The 16,298-nt window shown below is 33.1% G+C and overlaps 1 protein-coding gene across 1 annotated transcript; it reads right to left on the bottom strand.

Annotated features, from left to right (window-relative positions):
• Positions 1-3,849: 3,849 nt before the first annotated feature.
• LOC133869285 (receptor-like protein EIX2) lies at positions 3,850-7,077 on the bottom strand. The gene has a single exon (XM_062306239.1). It carries the CDS (start codon positions 7,057-7,059, stop codon positions 3,850-3,852), a length of 3,210 nt encoding a protein of 1,069 aa, XP_062162223.1. The 5' UTR covers positions 7,060-7,077.
• Between the last annotated feature and the right edge of the window lie 9,221 nt (positions 7,078-16,298).

Genomic DNA, 16,298 nt, shown 5'->3' with positions numbered 1-16,298 from the left:
TTCCTCTCAACTAGACCAGAAAGAATTCCTCTAATTTAGTTTACCAAACTGATTCATATTCTCTCCAAAAAGAAAAAAAAAAAACTTATACGTGTTCAAAATATATGTAAGAATCATAGAATCAGAATCTTCTAAAATTTTAAAGAAATTGTAGATTCTAAAATTAAGAAATTCAAGTCGTTCGTAATATCGAATAACTTGAAAAATGTCACCTATTAAAAAGCTAGCAAGTTACCAAAGTAGCCAAAAAGAATTTCTTTCAAAAAAAAATTATTTTCCTTCGTAAAGGAATTTAGGGGTGGCGTGCGGACCGGCACGGCCACCCCTAGATCTCTTTGGGGGTGGCTACCTTTCCTTTCTTCAATTTTTTTTTTTAAAAAAAAAAAATATTTTTTTAACTTTTATATATTTATATTTACATTTTTTTTTATTAAGAGTGATATTGTCGCTATCTTATTGGCTCTGAGTGGCGCCTAACGGAACCGGTCAAAATTTTTAACTAAATTTGACTTCAGGGAGTGATTTGTAAATTAAACCAACCACAGGTATTTCAGAATTAATTTTGATTCCACGAAGAGTGATTTGTAATTTAGGTCCACCACAAGGACTAATAGTATAATTTTCCTAAATTTAAATGAGATTGTTGATTTAAAAAATAAGAATTTTTTTTTCATTTTACTTAAAATTAAGAGTAGTCATTTTATTATAAAAAAATTTTATTTTCTTGCATTTAATGACATGTAAATGGACGATGTTAAGTAATTTAATTTTTTTTTCAAATAGTATGATAAAATATAAATGACATATACATCTGACCACGAAATGAATCTTTCCGTTTGATTTGAAATCATGTGAAGTAGCGCAATTTGTCAAAACACAAAAGTAAAACGTACGTGTGACTATTAAGACTTAAGACTTAAGAGCAACCGAAGCGTATGCCAACGATAGGATACATTAAATAACAAGAAGTTAAAGGCCAATATTGATCACAATACTGGTGAAACGACGTTGTTCCTTCTGGGACCTACGAGGCCGAATTCAGCCCAATTTTCCGATCAAAACTGTGACGTTTTGATCAGAATTTGGTCTATTTTCAACTTCTGATTCTAAATACGAATTTTCAGAGAAATTTTGGTTAATGATGTACAACCCATTACCCATCAATACATCAACACCACTTCTTAATTACGTTCTACCATAACGACATGTTTCAACTATTATACAATGATCGGATGATACCCCTTCTGATTCCTCAGTAGACATTTTACTTGCAGTCATTTTGTGGTGACTTTGCTTATTCGTGGAATTATCATAAGTTGATTTTCTTGGTGATCATTGTATTTTACATGGAAATGCTTTTGCATTCAAAATATAGTAAGAATGGAACTCAAGTATGTGAATATACTGCATGATTTTGCTCCATCTGCAATTGACTCAGAGTGACCGGAAACAACGGTATCTCTAATGCCTGTCAGCACTTTCAAGTTTGATGATTTGGATTTTCTCTTCATCATTTGACAGATGTGGAGATGGCTGATGAAAATCAAAACTTGCATTCTTTAAAGCCTACCGGTGGAATAGGGAAGAAGTCCAATAGGAAATTCAAGATGGGTAAAGGCAAGCGCCGTGGTAAGGGCATTAGGAGGAAGCACCATATTTGATTCCATAACAGATACCTGGTAATTGACATTTTTCTCCTACTGTATTAATGGCTTCTTGTGGCCTGTGGGCAATCTTGGTACTTCTAAGATAGGTGTTTTTTGTATTCTGATTTTGTTTCCAAGGGATTTAAGTTCAGAAAGTTGTTGAGTGACATGAATGTAAACTATCTTTTTTCTTTTATCAGAATTTATAAATGTCAATGGATGAATTTTTTTCCCACCCACGTAGAGATAATTTTAGTTGATTGGAGGACATACTGACATATGTGCCTTTATTCAAATGACTCTTTTAATTACCAAAGAGTGTTGGAGCAAGTACACAGTAGTGTAAAAACTTAGGGAAGCCCTAGTTCTTCCCTTACCTTACCAGGAGGAATTAGGAATATATATTATGAAGTTCAAGTTCTTATTGTTTTTTAACTAAAAGCAAGATGCTACAACAGTATACTTTGTCATTTATGAACAATGTTAAGAATGCGACTTTTGTTTGGAATGAGAACCATTTGAGGAGGATTTCAATTATTTTATAGCCGTAACCGTCTTAGGCAATTATTTTGAATGGCTTCGGCTAGTACAGCCGGAGTCTGGCTGGAATTTGGCAAACCAACCGGATCTGGCCAGATTCTGGCCATACAGCCGGACTCCAGCCGTATTAGGCCAGATTCCAGATTCCGGATTCCGGTCGGATGTAGCCGGAATCTATACTGGTCGGAATCCATCGACTGCTACCGGACATGGCCGAATTTCGGTAGTAGTTGTCGGATTCCATTTTTTGCCGTTGGAAATTCTTTCAAGCAAGTCAAACGCTGAAATTTTTTTATGAAAAAATGATTTATTCGAAAATGTTTCACTGGCGGAAATTATTTTACATCGAAACAAACAGAGTATAAGAACAACACTTGGAGTCTTCACGATGCAAATTTCCAGTTAACTAATATAATGTTTGTTGATTGATTCCTTGAGGTGATCATTTTCATGAAATAAAATCATAAGTCTATGGGATTTATTGTTTCTATTCAAATTTGTAAAGTATTTGAAATATTTAAGAGATATGATTTTCTATTTTTATTTTTATAATTACACCGATTAAAAAATATTTGTGGGTTTAGTTATGTGAATCTCTTTAAATTAAGTGATGTATACAGCTCGAATTCTATTTAACCTCTACATTTTTTAGACGCAAATTAAGTAGAAAAGGAGAATTTTTACAGTTAATCGTTCTATTTTGATTTCTTCCCCTTCATTTGTTCTACTTGGATTTAAGTAATTTAAGCACAGCATGGGAAAATTCATACTATTGATCTCAATTTACTCGCAGCCATTTTGTGGTAAGTATTTTGCTTATTCTATGGAATTATCGTCAGTTGATTTTTTTGGTGATCATTGCATTTTACATGGAAATGCTTTTGCGTTCAAAATCTAGTAAGAATGGATAGAATTAAGTTGAGTATGTGAATTATTAGTGAATAATATGCATGATTTTGCTCCATCTGCAATTGACTCAAGAGTAATTGTTTGAAGTGGAAACAATGTTATCTCTAATGCCTGTCAGAACTTTCAAGTTTTATGATCTGGATTTTCTGTTCATCATTTCACAAATATATGTGTAGATGGCTGATAGGAATCAAAGCATGCATTCTTTAAAGCCTATAGATGGAATGTGTTGGATTCTGGTGTTAAAAGGATCAATAACTCGAGATTTTTTTTTTTGGTAGCTCAAATCCACTTTTGTTTTAGTTGTAAAAGTTCTCTAATAAGTACCTATTAACCGTTTTCTTGGTTGCGTAATCCATATTGGAAGAAATTAATCCCTAAAATTTTGGATTGAATTTTACATAGTTTGGATATAAAATCATGGTTTGATATTAAAATTTGAATTCAAGATCGATGTGCATTTGTTAGAACTTCTTTAGCCAACCTTTTGCTCACCATTTTGTTGCAGCATCATTCAAATCCAGAATGAGAACATAATGATATATGATGACAAATGGTTATTGAAAAATGGGATGCAATAAAAGATAAAGATAAAATGTCTCACACACGTACAATTGTAAAATCATCCATATATATATATAACTTTAACAAGTAAAGATAGGAGCATTTTATTATCACAGCAACATGAAAATTAAACTTACAATGCAGAAATGTTTTATATTTTGGAAAGCTTCAATGCCCATACCCTCAACTCCTACTTCACCTTCCTGAACAAGCGAACAATTTTGACCATGACAGCAATCTTGTCTTTCAAATTATCAAAGCTTCGAAAGTAAGCATGTCTCCATGATGTTTTGATTATCAATGTGCCACAAACTCCCCAAAAACCGACGATAAACCCCGCTGGCATGCTAATGTAGAATGAGATTGACTCAATTCCCCTTTCATTTTTGTTGGCTACTCTAGGTTTAGTTTCATCTTTTGAACACTTGGTTGAAAGAGGAGGCCCACAGAGTAAAGAGTTACCTTCGTAGATAGAAGAGTCATCATCATACAGTGTTTGAAGTTGATTCCCGTTTGGAATTTTCCCAGACAAGTTGTTGAATGACAAATTCAAGTGACTTAAAAAGGTCAAAGAAGACAAGCTTTCAGGGATAGGACCAGAAAGTTCATTCATTGAGAGATCAAGTGATTCTAACATGTGTAAATCCCCAATTTTTTCTGGAATTCTTCCAATAAGATGATTCATTGATAAATTCAAGTTGACCAATCTTAAGAGGCTTGTTATATTACCAGGTATTTCTCCGGATAAATTATTATTCGACAGGTCTATGGAATGGAAAAGACTAACAATATAACTATCGTATAGATATTCTCTTCCTTTAGAAACTAGCAGCATTTCCTGATCACTATAGTTATAATAACGACTATATCCATCATCACTGAAGTTTCCTAAACATTGAGGGATTGCTCCTGAAAAATCATTATGTGCAAGGTCTAGGATATGAAGTCTTGAAAGTAGACATAATTGAGATGGTATGTTCCCGTGAAACAAGTTGGACCGTAGCCTTAACCCCAATAAATATGATAAACTTTCTCCTATCCATGCCGGAAGTTTTCCAGAGAAGTTGTTTCCTCCAAGATCAAGCATTCGCAAGTATCTATAGTTTCTGAAGAAAAAAGGAAGCTCTCCTTCAAGATGATTTTGGCTCAATGATATTTGCTCTAGTGATTTCAAATATTGCATTGAACTTGGAACACTGCCAGATATATTGTTCTTTGCTAAGTTCAACACCACTAACTTCCGTAAATCCTTCCAATGAGGGGGGAGTTTCCTGGATATGGAATTATTTCTCAAAACAAGACCTGTCAATTCCTTAAGCATTCCAATAGAGTGGGGAATTCTACCAGTAATTGAATTTGAAGAAAGGTCCAACCAAGATAACTTGGGCAATAGTTCACTTATGTTTTCAGGAATAGCTCCAGAAAACATATTGTTTTGAAGAAATAGTTGAGACAGATTACTATGAAAAAGAGGAAGTGGACCCTCTAAGTTGTTGGAACTCAAATCAAAATAATTTGCCGAAGGGTCAAATTGAAAGTATGGTACCTGCCCACGTAGCTTGTTACCGGATAGACTCCAAAGAATGACGTTTGGGCAGGACTTCCAGAGGCCATGCGGAATGGTGTCAGAAATGCCAACATTGTCGAGCCAAATAATGTTGAGTTTATTTTGTGTTTGTAGCCATGCTGGAAACTTTGGGCCGATCTTCATGTTTCTTAATTGAATTTCTCTTAGCTTAAAAGGAGGAACCCAGTCATGTTTGACATCAAAAACTAAAGTCAATTTCGTAGAAAATTTCATATCCAAATTAAGAAACTTTAATCTGGTGAGATTTTGAAAATGAGCTTCAGTTAGGAAACCTTCCCAAGGATTCGAAGAAAGGCTCAGTGAAACAAGCATTGACAGTTTCCCGATGCTTTCTGGAATGGCTCCGTTCATTTGATTATATGAGAGGTCAAGTGTTTGCAATGACGTCAAGTTTCCAATAGAATCTGGAATTGAACCCCCAACAGAGCTTCTAGAGAGGTAAAGTTCTTGCAATGACGTCAAGTTTCCAATAGAATCTGGAATTGAACCCCCAACAGAGCTTCCAGAGAGGTCAAGTTCTTGTAATGACGTCAAGTTTCCAATAGAATTTGGAATTGAACCCCCAACAGAGGTTTGAAATAGGTAAATAGTTTTCAACTTCTTGAGACCTCCCAATGAATAGGGCAAGTTCCCCCCAAGAAAGGAATTTGCACTCAAATCTAGATACTCAAGGCTACTGTTGGAACATTGAGACAAGCCATCCAAAAACTCAACTACCTCCCCACTTATGTTGTTGGACCACAGATTTAATGTTTGCAAGTTGCAAAGGTTTGAAAATGAGTTCGGTATCTTTCCAATTAGATCGTTGCCAGCTAATTTCAAGTTGCGCAAGTTGGCTAGATGTCCCATACCATCTGGAATAACACCTCTAAGAAAATTGAACGCAAGATTTATAGTTGAAAGGCTACTCAGATTTGACAACCAATGAGGTATTAAGGAGTCAAAATGGTTGTAAGAGAGATCAAGGACCGAAAGCAATGTCAAGTTGTTGGAGAAAACAAAGTGAGGAAGACTAGCGAGGTTACAGTGAACTAGGTGTAACTCCACCAAGGAAGGGAGCATATTAACTGAATGAAGCCAATCGGGTACTTTTTCAAGATTTACATATCCCAAATTAAGGTACCTAAGAGAAGGAAAACCAACCAACCACTCCAGGCTTTTGACTTCCAATCTCCATGGTGGAAAGTAAATTGAGTCGGTGTAATTGCTTGAAGATGGAGATGAGGTGAGGTCTAGATATTGTAGCCTTGAGAGATTCCCAAGTTGGGGAGGAACAACTCCCGAAAAAAATGAGAAAGAGAGATTAAGATACATCAAACTCTCAAGGGAACCCAAAAACTTGGGAATAGTGTTTCCACTAAAATTATTCAGGCTTAGGTCCAAGTAACTCAAATGCTTTAAATTGAGTAATGAAGGACTTATCTTACCCCCCAAGCACGACTTCTCGAAAGCTTTTATTTTTTCATCACTGTAAACCTCATATTCTATGAGTGAATAAGAATTAGCATCTTCAATATATTCTAATTCAGCCACCGGTAATGAGTTTCTGAGGTCTAGATTGACGATATGACCTGTGGAATTGTCACAGCCAACGCCTGTCCAGTTGCAGCAATCCTCACCAACCCAAGACGAGAGACGACCCAATGGATCTGTGAGACCTTCTTTGAAGCTAAGAAGGGCTTTTGTCTCCATTTCAGAGCATCTGAAAATAGGGCTTTTGGTGCATGAAACAGGTTGAATAACTCGTAGGTAGGATGCAATTCCAAAGAAAGAGAAGAAAAAAATCAGGAGGAGATGAACAGTGGACATCATTTTTGGGAAAGAAAATAGTGAAGAAATCAAAATGTATGGGATGCCTAGACATGCGTGGGGTTCAAGTATTTATTGGTACCGATAAGAGAGGGCACTACCTTCATCAACTTAGATTGGAAGCGGGGGACCAATCCAACTTTGCTAGCTATAGGTAGCCAGCTGTCATATTTTGTCTAAGAAACAAAAATGCAATAAGGACTGACTAACAATAAATCCAAAAAATATGATGGTCCGTCCAACTTAGGCTTTAAAGATTGTGTGAATTCAAAGACGATCGACGTCCACTATGGGTTTGGAATTTTACGTCAATGCAAAGACTATGTACAGACCACAAGAAATAAAAGAAGTTAAGAATATTGTTATCCTGCTCAATCCGTGCACATTGGGTTTACAAATTACGAGTTTGTGTCAATTTAAAGAACCACATGACTTGGAGTACTCTTCAAGATGCAAATTGCCAGTTAAATTTCACATGGGCCCTGAGCTGATGTTATTTGCAAATCACAGTCAATGACTAGCTAGCTACAAGTCTTGAACCCGTTGGAAGATTTAAATTAATATAGTGGTTTTAATTTGTCTAAATTTCTATTTTTTTTTTTAAGAATTCTTCCGGTAAGATGATTAGTTGATAAATTCAAGTATGAGTTTGAAAGTTTATCTCAATACAAAGACTCTACGCTTGGAGTCGTCTATACCCAAATTGCACGTAAGTTCCACGTATTGATGGACATAAATTTTGTATATATATATATATAAGTAATATATGTCTTTTAAACATGTAAGAAGTACATTTTTTTTTTTATTAAACATGTTAAAAAAAACATGTGAGAATCACATGTTACTAAAACAACGTGTACTTGTCACATGTCAAGGGACACATGTCACTTTTATATGTGTATTGTATGAAATATTTTACAAACTGATTTGTAGGAAATTTTTGCCCTGTGAGAAATTTAAATTATTCAATTCCAATTAACTCATTTAAACTTTAATGACCAGTTTATTTGAGAAAAAAGTTTTATTTCAAATTGGATTGGGAGAATCTTTTCTCAATTAATTTATTAAATTAATATATATCTTTAGAGAATATGATTCCAACATGCATTTCCAATAAGATTAATTAAGAGAGCATACAACATATGTTTGTTATTTTCAAATGCATTTTAAAATTGTATGTGGGAATGATCATGTGCTTTAAGAACAAATATCAATTTAAAAAATTTGATTGAAAACATTCCTTAAGCCCAATTTAAAATAAAATTTAATTTGTACTTTATATATTCAATACATTAATATCTCTTTGCATTTTGTTTTGAAAAGAAAAAAGTCCGTCATACGTTAATGATGGCATCATTAAAAAAGTTGAATAATGAGAGCAAACAAAGAAACGTCATTAATTTGAAGAAGAATCACAAGAGAGAGGAAAATGACAGCAATTAATTGGTTATCACTTGCCAAGAAATTGGTGCAAATTGGAATTGCGTGTTAAGACGTACGTTGACATGAAACATTTGGAAGGATATTGGCAATTATTTCTACTCAAATTTGTAAAATATTAAGTTAATTAACTGATAATTAACTTAAAATACTACTGTATATAATACTATCACATTATCAGAATTAATTAATTTATGCTGAGGAATTGTAGATCATGATTCATGAGATCTAAGATTGCCTATATTCTACTAGCTCCTACATTTTTTCTTTGTTTTCCTTTCCACTGTTATCATTAGTACAGCATCATAGCCCCTAAATAAATTTACAAACCAATGCACTAATAACATGACATCCCACTGCGGCCTCGAAATCCCGTAAGTACTTTTAGCCTTCTCTGTGTATTATTTCTAGCTAATCAATCTGTAAATTAAATAAGATCGTTTTACAAGTAAAAAATATGTAAGTTCACAGTTTAGTAAAGAAATCACCAACCAAACTTAGCCCATATAGTCATGAGCCCATTTTGTATTAGTAAAAGAAGGTTAAACATATAAATAAGCACAATAAACATCGTGAGAAATCGTTGGCAGTGATACAACTAAGGTTAAAACACCTTATAATTGACAAGTTATGCTTAACGGCCGGAATTGAATATTACTGTAACCTTTGTTAATTAAAAACGATGTGTTTGGCAAAAATATTATGCGTAGTATTGTACTCAGAAAATCATGTACCAGTTAAAGATATATAGAAAATCATATGCCGGTTAAATTAGATAGAAAATCATGTTGATCGATAGAAAATAACCGTTCGCAAACAGTATGGCGTGAAGCTGCATATGATAAGTTGAAAAACCATAGCGTTCAAACGACATGAGTACCGTTCTAACTATGAGAGGCTGCATACAATTTAGATAAGTCCAACAGTTACATAAGTAGGAAGGGACTCAATACAATGGTTGCAGGGACTCAATAGAATGGTTGCTCGTGCAGAGCTATGATATATACCATACCATCAAAACGATTTTCAAAATGCACGAATTGTTTTATTTCTCCACACTTTTCACAATACAAGGTATATATATATATATATACACCAAAGATCAGTATGAGATGGAGCTCCCGGTCATTATATATACATAACACTAAAACCACTCTTTATCTACAGTTTTCCACTCAAGGGTTGTCGACAAATTCCCTACTAAAATGTCCACAAATAAATTTGTCTATGATCTCCATGGCCAATTCCATAAACTAGAGTATACTAAAATGAAGTTATTTCTATATAAATCAATATTTATCCCAAATTCCCTACTAAACTGTCACTCATTTTTCTTAATTCACGTACAAATTAATAATATTTTTTTTAAAAATGTACACTCATAATTTTGTTTTCAAAAAATATAAATATATGTGAAATTAAGATCCCTTAAATTCTTTGCCCATTAAATATTACCCATTAAATGGTTGAGTTTCAGCTTTCCAGATAAAATTGTATCTGAAAAAGTCAATAGTTCTAAGAGTCATGATTATATAATGAAAGCAGTGAAGACTTTGCATGCACATATCCACTTTTTCTTTACTCACAATAAATTCAAAAGAAGATGTAATTGCCGTCCACTTTGGGATTCAAAGTTTATCCCAATGCAAAGACTCCACGCTTGGAGTCGCCGATACGCAAATTCCACGTAAGTTCCACATAAGGGCCATACGATGACAATTATTTGCAACGGTTCTTTTTTTCTTCTTTTTTTTTTTTTTTTTTTTTTGGATGAATATAATTTGCAATAATTCAACTTCCCTACGTTAAACTTTTATTCCATAAACAATCTCCTTGTCTTACAGTCTTACTTACCCCCTTATATTTTAACTCAGTACAACATGATTTCAAAAGAGTCTCTCTAGCCGGTCTTAGATCTCATCTCTTAGAAAACAGATCTGAGAAGATTTTGCTCCCTCCTCCTCTCTCTCTCTTTCTACTCCCACTCTTACGTATCTTCACCCTCCTATTTTAGTTTTTTCTTTTATTTGTAGTTATTCTCTGACCATATTAGCAATTTTGGCATCTCCACTCACTACAAAAATAAAATAAAAATTAGCCACATGCAATTAGCCATGTGGATGAGGGTCATCTACGTCGCTAATACGTCGCTAACGGGTCGCCACATGGCGTTAGCGATGTGGATTCCGTGTGGTTAATTAGGTTGTCGCTAAATGGCAATTAGCGATGTGGTATTTTATGTCTGTGGTTATTTAGCGACATGAGACTTTTAGCCACATCTAACATGTGGCTAAATGTAATTTTTATTTTTATTATTATTATTTTTTTTTAAAAAAAAAAAAAAGGGAAAATAGGCACTTTTAGCCACGTGCCACTAACCCACGTCGTTAACATCTAATTATATTTTTCTTTAGAAAAACAAAAAACAAAAAAAAAAAACAAAAATTTATGTTCTTCTTCTTTCTTTCTTTTCTTTTTTTTTTTTTTTTTTTAATTTTTATTTTTAAAGAACTTGTATATCTCTCTGGATCTCCGGCGCCATAGTTCCAAATCCAACGAGGGAACAAATAACATCTAGATCCTTTAAATGTCACTCATTTTTCTTAAAATGTTCTCAGAACAAATAATATATAAGTCGATGTTATATGTATTTTGAAAAAAAAAATGTTTAGTTTATAATTTTGTTTTCAAAAAATTTATATATGTGTGTGAGAGAGAGGCATTCGATAAAATGGTCAATTGTAAGAGTTATTAATTTTATATTTTCTATGAGGTCGTGACAAGGAAAATAGTGAAGACTTTTTAATTTGCACATCCACTTTCTTAACTCACTAAGAATAAATCCAAGAATGCTTTAAAAAAAGTCTTAATTACCACACATCCATTAGAACCATAACCGCATTTTATAAAAATTACTAACCACTTAGGCGCATAATGATTTTTTTCAATCGCTTTTAAAAGTGGTTAGCGGTTAACCGATTTTGACCACTCCATTTTGGCCAAAAGGGTTGGCTCGAGTCACCCTTTTCTTTTCTTTTATTCAATTTTTTTAATTTTTTATTATTTTTAGTTTTTTAGTTTTTAAATTTTTAAATTTTTAATTATGCACAGAGATGTGTGTCAATTTTTTAAGGCCAGTGATGTGGACTTCTGTAAATTTTTTAACGAAAATTGGACAGAGGTACCATCTCCATTTTGAACTATAAACGAGGCACCATCTACGATACGAAATAAACCATAGGGAGTAAAAAATAAAGTCGTTAAAGGAGGTCGATTAAACTTATTTAATCCTTTTTTCTAATAAATGTTACCAAACACTAACTGCAAATTTAAAAATTATGTTTTGAAATCACTATTTATTTAAATAGCAGCCCCAAACATACCCAAAACTTCTCTCAAATATATGAAAGTGTTTATATTGTTTAATATTGTGACGTGAGTTTGTGGATATCCAAGAAAATAGGGCATGGGAAATAAAGAAGATGTAACAACGTACTGCTTTATTAATGGGTCATGCAGCTGCCATCTAAATTCAAAGACTCCACGCTTCGAGTCTTGGTACCCAGTCTTAAGACTACGTGCATGATAATTTATTAATGTTGGGACATGACAAAACCAGTGAAGATTTTTTGATTATAAGCTACTGTCTTGACTGACTATTTAAGCATAAATCCAAAGAATTATAAACCATGTAAAATAAAAAGAATTCACATCCGCTACGTACGTTGGTCCGTCCACATTGGTTACGTCTCCTCCACCAACTCCGACATTGTTGCCACCATTCCTGTTTCCTCCTTTTAGGAAGTAAAAAAAATAAATAGAAGTACCAATTTCTATGCCATAATGTGGCACATTAGACCACTGCCTAACTTCATACCGGCTACATTCCTACCTCCCCTCCTCCGGTTTGTTTGGTTTCTTATTGTATGTAGTTCTTAGAAAAAGAAAAGAAAAGAAAAGAAAAGAAAAAAAGAATAGATAGAAAAATCATTCAATTCTATCTATTAAAAGTAATTAACCGTCCAGACTATATGCTTTACGTGTTCAATTGCTTCTTCTTGATTTGAAATGAAGATCAACTTTATCGTTTGGTTTTCAATTTCTTCAGTTTTCTTTTAAGTTAATTAAAAATCTGTAACTTTATCAGATGATTGAATTGAAATATTAGTTCATTTTTAGGTAGTTAATTTCTTGGATGAAATTCTGCATTATATTAAATTTACAAGCTTTAACTCCGCTAGGTTAACAAGCCGAGCCTTTAATCGAGCTCTAGCCATCTGAGCTCGATTGAAGCTACAAGGATCCCAACACTCAATTGTGGTTGTAAAAAAAAAAAAAAAAAAAAAAAAAAAAAAAAAACCAATTAATGGTTTTCTAGAAATATGATGTATTGGTGAGTTGTGAGAGATCAATTATGTGACCTACATGATCAAACAAGTAGTTGAACAAGTTAATTTTTGTTTCGTTAGATGTGCCACATAAATGGTTTCTCACAATTACTTATCTAAATTTTCTTAAATTCAAATAAATAATTTTAAAAGATCTTAATGGTCCGTATGCATTTTATGTGTTTTGCACTTGCATTTTGTTTAGATAAGATTTATAGCACGTCATTTGAGTTGTTGTCCAGTAGTGGGGCCTAGAGAGTAAAGAGAGTAAATATGCAGCCAAAGCCCAAAAGCTAGCAATAATATTAAAATTAAATAAAAAACAAATTAAAACTTCATTTGTGAGTGTGTGCGCATCTATTCAAGTACACTTAATATATATATATATATATATAGAGAGAGAGAGAGAGAGAGAGAGAGAGAGGAGGTCTATTGGGTAAGACGTTACCTTGATAGTTGGACGAGCCAAGCGTCTGTAGATAATTCTCATATGAAATTTTTCTAGACAAGTTATTGAATGATAAGTTCAAATAACTTAAGAAATTTAAAGAAGACAAACTTTTAGAAATAAAATCAACAAGTTCGTTTCTCGAGAAATCAAGAGATTCTAACATTTCCAAATTTCCAAATTTTTGAGGAATTTTTCCGGTCAAATTGTTCATTAATAGATTCATATTGACCAATCTTACGAGCCTTGTTATATTATCAGGTATTTTTCCTGATAAATTATTACTTGAGATGTCTAAGGAATAGAAATGAGGTCCAAGAAATGAAAAATGAATTAACTTGATATCTTACCAGAAATCTTGTTTCCAGTTAAATCCAATATATATATATATATATATGCAAATTGGTCAGATCCCCCAGACCAATTGGAATGACTCCAGCAAAGAATGGGCAAGAGAGATCGAGATATATACTGCAAAAGTGTTGATGGAACCCAAAAACTTTGTGAAAGCATAAAAAGATTATACATAGCATGCATTAATTACTCGGGTCTCAAACGGATTATACATGGCTCACTCCGTGAAAGCATGGACATAAGTTCTACCTATTGATGGACATAAATTTTATACAAATTAGTTTGTAAGAAATTTTTTACAATTTTTATATATATATAAGTGATATATGTCTTTTAAGCATGTAAGAAACACATTTTTTTTTTCTTATAAAACATGTGAGAATCAAATGTTATTAAAACATGTACTTGTCACATGTTAAGGGACACATGTCACTCCTATATGTGTATTGTATGAAATTTCTTACAAACTAATTTGTAAGAAATTTTTGTCCTGTGAGAAATATAAATTATTCAATTCCAATTAACTCATTTAAACTTTCATGACCAATTTTATTTGAGAAAAAAGTTTTCTTTCAAATTGGATTGGAAGAATCTTTTCTCAATTAATTTATTAAATTAATATATATCTTTAGAGAATATGATTCCAATATGCATTTCCAACACAATTAATTAAGAGAGCATATGACATATGTTTGTTATTTTCACATGCATTTTAAAATTGTATGTGAAAATGATAATGTGCTTTAATAACAAATATCAATTTAAAAAACTGGATTGAAAAACATTCCTCAAGCCCAATTTAAAATAAAATTTAATTTGTACTTTATATATTCAATACATTAATATCTCTTTGCATTTTGTTTTGAAAAGAAAAAAGTCCCTCATACGTTAATGATGGCATCATTAAAAAAGCTGAATAATGAGAGCAAACAAAGAAATGTCATTAATTTGGAGAAGAATCACAAGAGAGAGGAAAATGACAGCAATTAATTGGTGAGGACTTTTCGAGTTCCGAAGAAATATGTTGGTGCAAAGCATCCACATATCGAGTCTTCGATCTGCGTGCAGCTTGGAATTTTTTTGTTTAGGAAGCGTGCAGCTTGGAATTGCGTGTTAAGACCTACGTTCCATTCGGATATTCGCAAGTGGATTACGATCGAGATTGTGATAATGAAAGCAGTGAAGACTTTGCATGCACATATTCACTTTTTCTTTACTTATCAAGAATAAATTTAGGGGTGAATATTGGGTAAATCGGTATTAAAAATGGCATTTTTGATTTTTGACTTGTCCTTGTCGGTAAAGTCGGGTAATTACCTGACTTCATTCGGGCAAGGAATAATTTAAAAAAAAAATCAAATAATTCAAAAAAAAACGGAAAAATTAGTAATGATCGGTCGGATAAATCGAAAATTCAACCATAAATTTCAACAAGAATCACAAGATTACAGCCTAAAAATTCAAGAACAAAGTTGAACAAACGTTACAAACTAGTGATTCATGAAACCACAAATACAATAACCCAAAACTCTCAAACTCAACAATAATCAAACCCAGGGGTACCAAATCAACAGGATTGGCTATTTGGCTCGTGGTCCTCGTGAACCACGATCTTCTTGTTCATGAATCATGATCTTCTTAGTTCTTGGTTTCTTGCTGCGTAGACGGGACAATGGTCCAATGGAGGCTTGTGACGCGCGAGCAAAAAGTATTGGGGAGGGAGGAAGATCAACGATCATGATTCGCGAGAGACAGAGAATGTGTTTTTTCAGGGAGTCGGCAGAAGGAGAAGCTGAAAGGTTGAGACTTGAGAGAATATGAGATGATTAGGGTTTTCCAAAATATGAATATATACTCTTTGAAAAACGATGTCGTGTTGGGTTAGGGTAATGGGAATGGACTGGGGTTTAGGTAGTGGGTAAAAGTGTAAAACAACTATTATATATATGGTATGGGTAGTGGGAATAAATTCATAATATGCGGTAAACGTTCAAAACTCCTTGGAAAATAATCATTTCTTGCGTAGCCACGCGATATTATACCTAATGTTTACCGCATATTCAGAATATAGCAGAATTTTTTTTTTTACTTATATGTATATGGTTGGGTCGATGGGTAACCGACGGTAAAAACAAATTACTGATTTCCGACCAACATTTTAATCGAAAATAATTTTTATTCCGATTTTCGATTTTTTCTTTTTTTGAAATTCAGTAGGCGGTTAAAGGCGGTTCAGTAGTGGTCGGCGAATTTTCGATAGTCGATAATCAGATAATTTGTTCACTCCTAAATAAATCCAAAAACTTACCAAAAAAAAAAAAGTATAAATCCAAGAAATCTCTTCATTCATTCACAATAAATTCAAAAGAAGATGTAATAATTGCAGTCCACTTTGGGATTGAAAGTTTATCCCAATGCCAAGACTCCACGCTTGGAGTCGTCTATTCGCAAATTCCATGTAATTAAGGGCCCTACAATGACAATTATTTGCAACAATTCTTTTATTTTTTTTTGTTGAAGAATACAAATTGCAATAATTCAACTTCCTACGTTAAACTTTTTCTCATAAACAATATCTTTGTCTTACTTACCCCCTTATATTTTAATTCGGT

The sequence above is a fragment of the Alnus glutinosa genome, chromosome 5 (genome assembly GCF_958979055.1).
Source record: "Alnus glutinosa chromosome 5, dhAlnGlut1.1, whole genome shotgun sequence".
In the NCBI taxonomy this organism is placed as follows: domain Eukaryota; kingdom Viridiplantae; phylum Streptophyta; class Magnoliopsida; order Fagales; family Betulaceae; genus Alnus; species Alnus glutinosa.
This window is presented reverse-complemented; position numbering and strand designations above follow the sequence as displayed.

Excerpts from the sequence above, each read along its gene's own strand:
- LOC133869285 (XM_062306239.1), bottom strand. The coding sequence starts at position 7,059 with ATGATGTCCACTGTTCATCTCCTCCTGATTTTTTTCTTCTCTTTCTTT.